Here is an 11,484-nt window from a genome sequence, read left to right as displayed (position 1 = left end):
TACATTTCAAACTTTACTAAAACATAAAAAAAGGATTTAGAGTTATACCCTTTGAAAAAATGCTTGTCTAGACTCCTCCTAGACCCTTTGGTCTCCTTCTTCTTCTTCTATGGTTTGTAGTGGCTCAAGATTGGGGGAGTAGGAGAAAATATTTGAGAAAGAGTGGAGGAGTATGGTATGGCCGGATTTTGAGGGGGAGAGAAAAGCTAGGGAAAAAAATGAGGCTTATCCTATGGTGGTTCCTTTTATAGGCCACTTGGAAACTATTTTTTTAACACCACATCAACTCTCTCAATCAACCAAATTTTGGTTCAATTTTCCCCAATCTTGGCCGGTTATGGAAGGAGAAAAGGAGAAGCCAAAATTGCCATTAATTCCCCTTCAACCACTACCATCCCATCACCTTAACTTGTAGCCTTCTAACACACTCAACATATAACCAAAATTTTTGGATATAACTTCCTAAGGATGGCCGGCCAAGTGAAGAGAAAAAGGAGAAAAAAAAACTAATCATTAGTCCTATTCACCTCTCTCATCACATCTCATCAAATCACACACACTAACCTACACCTTGTACTTTTGTCCATTCCCTTAACTTACTCATTAAAACTGTCCAAACTCATACTGACAGTTATTTTCTCCTGTATACGGGTTCTGGATGCTAGGTTGTACTGTGCTGGGAGATTCTTAAAATTAAGATTCTCTAACTGTATCTATACTGGAAATTCTTCCGTTTTAAAGTACAGTGAGAATTTATCGATCGAATTTACTTGATCGGAAAAATGTGAACTTAACGTGAAATCTGCTACAGAATTTAGGAATGCAGATGTTAATTCCCTAAATCCTTCAATCACAAAATGTACATAGTATAATGATTTTCCCGGAAAATCCTTGACTTGAATACATGAATTATATTATTAAAATTATGGGATTTTTTTCTTGGTCACTACACTTTCTTTCTCACAACGAAAATTAGTGTGCCATAATTACCTGGGGTAACACTGATGGCTGAAATAGAAGGTCCATAAGTACCTTGTGTAGGTATGCAACAAGTTCCTTTTCCGGCCCAAAAGAGATGGATTTCTAGGTAATTTTCTGATACACGAACCTCAAAATTCCTACTCGCATATCGAGGAAAGATTCCACCTGCTTCCCTTCGTATGTCGAAATCCTTCTTAACAAGTTTCCCCTGCAATATGCTTACAGGTTTTGAGCCAAGGAGGGATAGTACTAGATTACATTTGTATCACACTGATCAACAATACTGCAAAGTACTAGAAATAAATCATATGAGCATCGGGCTGAAGAAAGCTTGAAATGATTGATTGGGTAGAAGCTAAATGCACCATATATCCCATGTCAAAAAGAATTCTTTCAGAAAAGAAGAAATGAAGAAGCGAAAGCTCGCTCGATAAACTATTACAGTTAGGAAGCTCTATAAAGGAAACAGCTTATGAAAAAAATCCAAAGATCATACAATACAGACCTGGATGTAAATATGAAATACACGCCTTCCATTTTTTTTCCATGTAGCAGAATCTAGGAAAGCTGATTCTGAAAATTCGAGGGCTACGCTGTAGTTACCATTCACAAGTCCCAGACCATAATATCTTAATGATGAAGCAGAAAGTCTAGCTGACTGGAAAAGTGCTAATTCTGAATTATACTGAGGATTGTTGTTTCCAGTGAAGAATCCAACATTACTAACGGCCCATCTCTGAGTTTTGCTAACATAATATGTAGATGCACCAAGATCTGCTTCGTCCCCATCGTACAAAGTCCCATTGGAAAACTTAATTTCAGGACCACCACATTTAATCCCAAAATTATAATCTGCATGGCGTACATCGACTTGAAATGATGAAAACAGCCATTACAGATGTGTGCTAAGAAAAATGGTTTTCTTTCACTACAAGAAAAGTAGACATTTAATGACAAGTTTTTATTCACTTTTTTTATTGGTGATTAAACATGATATTTGATACAGGCATTTAATGACAAGTTTTTATTCACTATTTTTATTAGTGATTAAACATCATATTTGATACAGATTCTTCTTGTCGTATAAACTCATGTTGGATATTGGTTAAAGATCTCCTTGATTATAGGCTTGACAATTTTTCCTCAATTATAGGTGACTAATTGACGGCCTGTATTTATATATGTATTTAAGAAATCACCCCTATTTAAATCCATGTGGGAACACACTGTAATTTTATCAGTGAATGAAAGCGTAAAATTCATAGACGTAGGCGAATTGCCGAACGTAAAAATTCTTGAAAAAATTTTTTTTTTTTTTTTTTTTTTTTTTTTTTTTTTTTTTTTTGTGTATTTCTTATTTTTCAAGTTGATAACAGAGCAGGCCCTTGCCTCGATTAAGGAAAAATTGTCAAGCCTATAATCAAGGAGATGTTTGACCAATATTTCAACAACTAATGGTTCTGGTCTCAGGACCATATAAAAGATAATGAAAAGTTTTAATTGTACTCACGGACACCATTGCCTCGATTGCAAGGAAAGTTCCGCTGAAGGCAATTCAACCCTGAAGGAAGACCGCTAAAACCATGAAAGGAATGCACCAGTCATACACTTAATTATTGAACAACATCCCTGGTGAAGTTACTACGCAGATTGATTCATAGTTCAACAAACTAAAGAGAAAATCTAGAATTCTTGAGAAAGTTAACAGCATAAAAATTTCTAATCCACACAAGTACTGATACTTAAGAAGTACTTGAAAAGAGAGGTTAGATAGAAAATAAAAGCAATGGCATTGAGGTGCAATAATTAATTAGCATTCAATGTTTAAAGGTTCAATCATGCAGATAATACCTGTTCTCTAAACTTTTTATTTCGAAGTAGTTATTGCCCACTAAATTGCTGCATATCATTCAAGAGAGAGAAAGAGAGAGCATCATTGTTAGTTTTTCTTCTCTTGTTGTGGAAAAACAATACCATGGTGGAATAAGAAAAGGCATATTCTACGTTTAGCAATTTGGACCAATAGGTTTAATTACATTGTGTTCCCCAAACCCAAGTTCTACAATTTTTAGCATTAATTGTGGTCCAATAGCTAATAGACGACAATTTTTAGCATCAATATTTCGTTGGTTGACAAGTTGGACTCGTAATTGCTCTATATGATATTATATCAGGACTTACAGTTGTAAATTGTTTTCATTGACCCAAGAAGGAAGGTCCCCATCTAAATTATTGTATGACAAATCTCTGCAAACCATAAAAGAGCATCAAGATTAAAACTTAATCCATCGAGTAGCAAACAATTACCACGATCGTCTATAAGCATGGCCAATTTACTTACACAGTAAGAAGAGAGGTGCTTTTTTGTCGAGGAAGAGTACCGCTTAAGTTATTGTCTCCAAGAAACCTGTTTACAGGAATAAATATAGACTCTCAAATGCATCAAGATTACAAGGTATGTAATGCAATAAAAAAAACGTGAAATATTACAGAATTGAGAGTGAGCTCATGTTGAAAAGAGATTCTGGAATCTGCCCATGAAGATTGTTGAAGCTCAAATCCCTGAAAAAAACATATTATATGCCTGGTTAGACTACTTTGAAACCTGAATCAACTTAATACAACCCCAGATCCACACGAAACTTACAGCTGTGCCAACTCTGTGTACTCGCCAATGTTAGATGGAATTGAATCAGAAATATTGCAATTTCTCAATACCCTGCAGGATATATTAATGAATTGCTACAAGCCTACAATAGTCTATCATAAGAACTACAGATGAAAATGTTGGTATCGGTAGGAATATTATGATTTTTTTAATGTTTCTATAGAAATATATCTCTCTTTCTCTGTGTTGTATATCTCGACTATAGTAGTGGCAACAGCAACAATAATATAATAAGCAGGAACCATGTTGCTTACAAGACATTTAGAGACTTCATATTCTGAATAAATGAAAGCGAAGAAGCCGCGTTAGATAGTTCACCCAGGCGCCTACAAGTGTACATCACATACAGAGAATATCAGCTCTGAATTAATGTAAATAAACGGATAAAAATACTAATAAAAAGTAGCTACTCACAACTCTGTCATAGATGTCAGACTCGAAAATGTCGACGGTATAGGACCGTCAAAAGAGTTTCCGTACAGCCTTCTACAGAAACATTTCCAAATAGTTAGTCACCACATACCTCTACCTGATTATGCTCTATTTTTATCTGAAACTATTGAAGCATACAGATTGTCTTACAAGGTATTAAGATTTGACCAATTTCCAATGAATTCAGGTATTCTGCCCGTAAGTTCAATATCTGATGCCCACCTGCAACAAGTGAAATGATTGCCATAGAAAACAATAGTTATATATATATATATATATGTGTGTGTGTGTGTGGGGGGTTTTAATAGTTACTCGATACTTACTCATTAAAGGGTATTCTTATTTTAGCCGTAAGATATTGATCAAACGGTTGTAATAAATTAGATAGTTGACTAAAACAATTAATGATAATTAATGAAACTGGATTTTTATCTCACTACGTAATCAAATTTTCATATTTAATAGTAACCACAGATGTAAACATAACCATTGAAAACAAAGCTATATATTCATATATATATATATATATATATTAAGATATTAATTAATTTCTGTAGAACAAATGACGAAGGTTTTACAGTGTCTCGAGGCTTTGAAGATTTGCAAATGTTAAAGGAATCTCTCCACTAACTCCAGAGCTATCAATGTAACTGTGAAATAAACACGGCATATTTCAGTTACAATTAAAAATGTTTTTGATAAACTTAAATCAGAAAAAAAAAAAGAAAGAGGGAATGAAAAAGAGATTGACAAAATTACAGTTGTTGTAGTTTTGACAAGCTCCCCAGCTCAGATGGAAGAGGACCAGAGAAGTTGTTTGAACTAAAAGCCCTACAAAAAAAGAGGAAAAAAAAGTGACATAATTCAATTCATTGTGTATAATTTTTTTAACTGCAAAATGGAAATTTTAAAACACATAAAATGATTGCTATTGAGATTTGAGAATGCCAATTACTCACAAAGCTATTAGATCAGTAAGTTGTCCTAGTTCCTTTGGTACCTCCCCTGATAACGCATTTATTGCAAGACTCCTGATAGTAACCAAACAAAGAACACCAAAAATGAAAAAAAATAAATAAATAAAAATGTTTATTTGTAACATAAATATGTCCATTTTCTTGTTAGATTCAAGCTGGAATTTTAGTATACTTACAAGTATTGCATGCTGGTGAGATTGCCAATGGTTGGAGAAACAGAACCTGTCAAGTAATTTTAGCCCAAATTGCTGTAACAAAAGGAATATGAGCCTAATTTTAGTGGAATTTTTTTCCATGTGACAAACAATAGTTTGATGTTATAAACAGAAAATGAAGTTGGCGTTGATTTTGTAAAGAGAGAGGAGCAATGAAAATGGCCAGAGAAGCCATACAGATTGAAGAGGAAGGTCAGATTCCATAGCTCTTCTGGGATTGGCCCAGCAACATCCATTGCGTATACTTTCCTGCAACCAAATTTTGGCGACAAATTTAGCACAAAAATAAAAGTATTTGACGTTAACTACATAGTGAATGGACGTTTCATATTTTAGAGGAACAAACGTTATGTTTTAAAAATCCAGAGGCAAAGTGTTATCAAAATCATAATTCGAGAAAAAATTTCATAAGTAATCTTTTCAATTATTATCTAGAGCTTATCTAAAAATGAAAAATACAAGACACGTAAGAGATGTTACATAAGACAATACTGCGTATCTTGATTTATCTTTCAAATTTTTACGTACTGAGTAATGTATCAAATAAGTAGTCAATTTTTAATTCATAATAAATATTTTTACAAAGAGATTTACTAATCAGAAAATGATGATTCACTTATCACTTTTGGCTGCAAAGTATGTTTTTTCCCCAATTTTAGTCTCTGGATTAATGGTACAAATTACAGCCTAAACTATGTTCCTTGTGCCATTTTGGCCTTTTGTCATGAAATCGTTAAAAACTCAATGGAATTAACCGTGTGAACCTCACATTACTGGTTAATGAAGGGTATTTTAGACTCATGAAGCAATTAAGATGAACTAAACTAAATTTAACCCTCACATACTTTGTTAGCAACAAGCTAATGAGGAGAGAATAAAGTTTTAAAATATCTCTTATCTCTTATTAACTAAGTGAATGTCATGTAGTTGATTTTCTCGAGTTGTCAAAATTTTTGCGACATAAAGGTCAAATGTGAAACAAAAAACGTAGTCTAGGTTGCAATTGGTAACATAATAAAGGATCAAAATTGAATACAAAATATAGTATAGGGGCCAAAATTGACATTAACCCAAAAAATTAGTGTCGTTGAGATCCCTATCAATATCATCTTATCAATTGGCAAATGTAATAAATATCTCCTCATAATATTATACAATCAAACATACATGTACACGTATGTGTACGTATACAACACGTATAAATAGGACTTACAACTGGGTGATGTGGCAAAGAGAATTATTGTTGAAAGAACAATCGCATTTGATAAAGGGATTGTATGCAATATCATCGAAGCTGGTGGAGTCTGTGGCGGCGCCACTGCACGGATCTCCAGTTGTATTCCATTGTTGAGTGTCGGCCTTTATGTTCCAATGGTCAAATATTGAATTCAAAGCTCTCGCTGCAACCAAATTGTACATTTACACACACATGTATCAAAATAATTCAAAAGGTTATTCATATAAGGACAAAAAGTTATTCAAATAATGGAATCCCTGTCGGCTGTGGAATTTTTATGCCTCAATTTATATATATATATATACACACACACACACACACATATGTTATATTATGGTTCTTCAGAAGTTGACTAATATGTCGACTCATGTGTCTAAAAGCAAAGGATAAGAAAACATATTCATGACGACCGCCATTGCTATATCCCACCAAATATTGCCATGTTGTACACAAATTCAATGAACTTAATTTAATTGCTGCAAAATTGCTACTTAAGAAAAGATGACTTTTTTTTTTTCTCCGCCAAATAAGGTTGTTCTTTCTGCTAGGTATAAACCCACTTCTGAAATAAATAAAAAAAAATGAAAACTATAAGCCCAGTTCTCTTTTTTGCTTGAAAAGTATAAACCAAATTATATGAACGCGTACTAGTTATCTCCTATGGGACTAATTATTAAGATGAAAAATTGCAACATATGTAAATTAGTTTGTTGATTAAACTTTGCAAAGATAACACTGAGAGGAAAAAGATGGAGAGAGAGAGAGAGAGAGAGAGGAAGAGAGGAAGTGAGAGAGAGAGAGAGAGAGAGAGAGAGAAGACCTTCAGAGGGATCTGTGGTGGCTTGAGTTTCATTCTGAGCTCTTGTTAAAGAAGCTGTGAGAACAAGGATGAAGGTAACACAGAAAGTGAAGACATGAAAATTAGCTGATGATGAAAGTGAAACTCCTAACATGAATTAATTTGCAGGTCCTTGACTCTTTCTTTGCCACAGCTTAATGTGAAGAATATAGCAAACTCAAGAGGAAAGTGAAAGTGATCAGATCATCATATAGAGGGAGAATTTAGATTTAAATATTCAGAGAGCCACCACAAGTGTGTGTGTATATATATATATATACACATATATATATATATATGAAATAATGTGACTAAATCCAAAGCGCATTAAATTTATTGTGGACCAAAATTCAAAAGGCCAACCGAGTTGAAAGATGTTGCATAATATAAAATAATAGAATGGGTCAATCTACACAATGTCATTTGATTGTGATATGATTTGAAAGGGCTTTTTTTTTTTTTTTTTTTTTTACCTATATTGATTGTGAAAGGGCTCATCTAGTGTTGGAACTTTAGACGAGCCGCCCGCGTCTGCCCGAAAATATCGAGTTTTTGCTCGAGCCCCAGCCCGACCCACCCGAAAAATTCAGGCCGCCTGTCCGAGCCCAAAAATTACCTTGAACGGGCCGCGGACTTGTATTAGGCCGCCCGAGCCCGCCCGAATAACCCGAATTTTTTTAAAATTTTATTTTAATATTAAGTTATTTTATGTTAAAATTTTGATATATATATATATATTACAATTTGAAATTTAAAATGAACACACGAACTATATAAAAAAATATTTCTTTATTAATTTTTAAATTTGTAATTCATGATTGCCTCGTTAAAAACCTTACCAAGAAAAACCCAATTGGGATAAAAACTTAGCAAGAAAAAAAGAGTGCAATCATTTTGTGACGAATTATAAATTTTACAAACTTACAAAGTTATACAATTACAAATATAATGTCAAAAGTAAATACATATTTACAAATTACAAATTTACAATTTAATTTGAAGCTGAAGGATTGTCTTCAAAATTAAATGTTAATCGAATAAATTCATCGATCCATTCTTGGCTTGCTGGCAAAATTGTATCATGTAGGCGTTAATCGGCCTGATCCCAATTCTTAATGCAAACCAAGGCTTCAATAATATCCATTTGCAATGCATTCCGGCGTTCCTCAAGTATTCTTCCTGTGACGACCCTGCTAAGTTGGCCATCACTGAAACTAACTTTTAACTTGTAACTTCTGAAACTTCAAATCTGAGAGATTTTTTTTTGAAATGTTACCTAGAATACTGCAGCATTTTTTTAAATGCTGTAAGAAATGTTGTAGCATTCTTTTTAAAATGCTATAGGAAATGCTATAGCATTCTTTTCAAAATGCTATAGGAATGTTGTAGCATTTTTTTTAACTTACTATAACAACATAAATTCTGGCAGTTTACACAAGCTTAGCGTTATACCACAAACTTCTAAAAATACAAGTTTATAGACATACTTATCAAAATCTTTTAAAACCTTAACTACTGCGGAAAATGATTGTGCGCGGTATCCCATCCCCAACCTTCACTCCGTTCGTCCGTTGCCTCGCCCTCAGTCCATCTTAGGTTTTGTGCATGTTGCTTACCTATAGTATAAATATTCTGTGATGAGCTTTTGCTCAGCAAGTAGGAACTATCTCTCGCAAAATAACTGTAAGTTCACATGAATAAATATGCATGAGTCAATTATACTCAATTATGATCATGTCTTATTAAATTCTTATTATCTGCTCTTATCTTACTTACTTATGGGCTCGAGTAATCGTACCACTTGCGCGCAATCATCGGGACGTGAGGGTTTGCAAGGTCCCCAACAACATCATGATTATAACTGAACTGAATGCTTCCCTCTCAGAGGACATTATTATATTTTTTTTCTTCTCCCTTGCGAAGCCTGAGTTACCTCCTTCTCAGAGGCTGGTACGGTACTCAACTGAAATTATTCTTATAAGTTTATCTTGACTTATTAAGGCATATGCAGTATGACATGGCATCACATACAATACATAAAGCATAAACATGCATATATAACATGTGTAACTTTTCTTTAAAATCTATTCATACTGTAGGCGAGATTCCTACTTACCTGATTTACAGGGCCGGAATTCATTTTTTGCCAAACAGCCTAGTCTCTTACTTGCTTACTTCTGAAAATGAACACCCACTGAGTGTGTGAGATTAACTGTCGTTTGCTATTCTATTTTAGCAACTTATGAAGGAAAATCTAACCCTTTCCTTAAGGCATGTGTTCCTCTGCTTTACTAAAGGATAATAAGAATCAATTTATTAAATCCTCAAAATCTTATTTTCCTTAATTGCCCTTAACATCTACTTGCCTAGATTGAAAATTAATTACCCAATCTAGTAATTTATTCTCCATAATTTTCCTCATTAGCATTGTTATGATATTAAGGCCCAATTTGTCCTAGAAACTTATACACGACATTCAAACTCTTAGACCACTGAAATTTATACTCTAACGGACTCTCTTAAATTAATGCGGGTATTAGACCCACATCTAATCTTCAAAATTCTAAGGACCTATTGTATTGGGCTCGTAGGTGCCCGTTGGGATGATTTGCTCGATAAACCATTAAGTTCTTTAAAAGAAAGCATTTTTCTTGAAAACTTTCTTTATGAATACTTCCATTAAAATGAGATTTGACACCATAGTATTTTACTGAAATCACATCTCGGGTTCTTTAATAACTTTTTGTTAAAAACCAACACTGTGTTAGTTTTATTTTGTTAAAACTATGTAGTTTCTGAAATCTATATTTTACTACATCTTAGAGTTGGATTTCAAAATTCTGTTCTTGGCAAAAATTCTTCATCTCATCGAGATCTAAAATTTTTATTTTTAGTAAAAGTTGAAATTCAGCCTCTAAAGGCCTCGTTCGGCTGAAAACATAGGCGCCTATTTTTTTTCTGAAACTGTGTTGGACAGCCTGTCCATTTTTGCAAAATGACTTCAAACTTGCTTTTGGAGTTAAAGTTGGGTTTTGTCATAGTCACAGAAAAATGTTCAAAACATCGAGAACCATAAGTTCAAGTTTAGAAATATTGAAAAATGTCAGTCTAGGGTCCTCTTTTCGCGTTCAAAATAACCAGAAAATTTTTTCTCTAACCCAAAATAAGCAACTTAAATCAAACATAAGCATACGACATAATACTAATCAAACTAACCTCAAAACACACAAAACTAACATAAAACTCACACACCCTTATTACAACTTATCTCCTCAAGAACCACAAATTACATCCTTGATTCCCAACTAAATTTTTTGTAGGAAAATATAGGAGAAAGGTTTAGAATTTAAACCTTTGAAGAAAATCTTTGGTTAGGCTCCTCCTAAAATACTTGCTCACCTTCTTCTTCCTCTAAGGTTTGTTAATAGCTTGGAACTAGAAGAGTATAAGAAAATTTGAGAAGAATATTTCTACATCTCAAACTTTACTAAAACATAAGAAGAAGAGGGTTTAGAGTTTATACCCTTGTAGAGATACTTGACTAGACTCCTCCTAGAACCCTTTGATATTCTTCTTCTTCTTCTTCTATTCTTTGTTAGTGGCTTAAGGTTAGGAGAGTGAGAAATTTTTTTGAGAGGAAATGGTGTAGTGTGGCCAGTTTTGGTGTGTGGAAAAGGAGAGCAAATGTGCAAAATGGCTAACCTAATGCTTGCACTAATGGTCTAACATTTATAGACTTTGCTTGATCTCTTCTTAGTTCTTAATTAAGCCTATCAAGCTAGCTTAATTAGCTAAATTTTTGGGTTAATTCCCCTTGCTTTGGCTGGCCAGTTGGGTGCTTCAAGAGGGAAGTGAAGTAAGCATTCTTGTCAAATAGTTTATTTGACTCAATCTCATGAAATCCTCTAGCACACTCCACTAGCCAAAATTTGGCTATAATTTCCCTAAGCTTGGATGGCCAAGTGAAGAAAGAGAGGGAAAAATATAACCTACCCCTTGTACTTTTGTCCACTCTCTTAAGTTTCTCTTTGAAACTGTTCAAAATTATATTGGCTATAATTTTCTCATGTATATGTACTGGATGCTAGTTCGTATTGTGCTTGGAGATTTTTGAAATTAAGATTTTCAAACTGTAT

General features: G+C 33.7%; 1 protein-coding gene across 1 annotated transcript in view; it reads right to left on the bottom strand.

Moving 5' to 3' along the window:
* LOC21410823 (probable LRR receptor-like serine/threonine-protein kinase At1g56140) overlaps window positions 1–5,306 on the bottom strand; it is a 20,479-nt gene extending 15,173 nt beyond the window's left edge. The window contains exons 1-15 of the mRNA XM_024163383.1: window positions 5,235–5,306; window positions 5,041–5,112; window positions 4,841–4,912; window positions 4,660–4,731; window positions 4,232–4,303; window positions 4,064–4,135; window positions 3,904–3,975; window positions 3,629–3,700; window positions 3,472–3,543; window positions 3,323–3,388; window positions 3,163–3,228; window positions 2,833–2,880; window positions 2,492–2,556; window positions 1,487–1,833; window positions 991–1,189 (exon numbers count right to left, since the gene is read on the bottom strand). Of these exons, the coding sequence (XP_024019151.1) occupies window positions 991–1,189; window positions 1,487–1,833; window positions 2,492–2,556; window positions 2,833–2,880; window positions 3,163–3,228; window positions 3,323–3,388; window positions 3,472–3,543; window positions 3,629–3,700; window positions 3,904–3,975; window positions 4,064–4,135; window positions 4,232–4,303; window positions 4,660–4,731; window positions 4,841–4,912; window positions 5,041–5,112; window positions 5,235–5,245 (1,378 nt within the window). The 5' untranslated portion in view covers window positions 5,246–5,306. The remainder of the gene's footprint in view (window positions 1–990; window positions 1,190–1,486; window positions 1,834–2,491; window positions 2,557–2,832; window positions 2,881–3,162; window positions 3,229–3,322; window positions 3,389–3,471; window positions 3,544–3,628; window positions 3,701–3,903; window positions 3,976–4,063; window positions 4,136–4,231; window positions 4,304–4,659; window positions 4,732–4,840; window positions 4,913–5,040; window positions 5,113–5,234) is intronic.
* Window positions 5,307–11,484: the final 6,178 nt, after the last annotated feature.

This window comes from Morus notabilis, unplaced genomic scaffold (assembly GCF_000414095.1).
Source record: "Morus notabilis unplaced genomic scaffold, ASM41409v2 Scaffold1154, whole genome shotgun sequence".
NCBI classification, from domain to species: Eukaryota; Viridiplantae; Streptophyta; class Magnoliopsida; order Rosales; family Moraceae; genus Morus; species Morus notabilis.
This window is presented reverse-complemented; position numbering and strand designations above follow the sequence as displayed.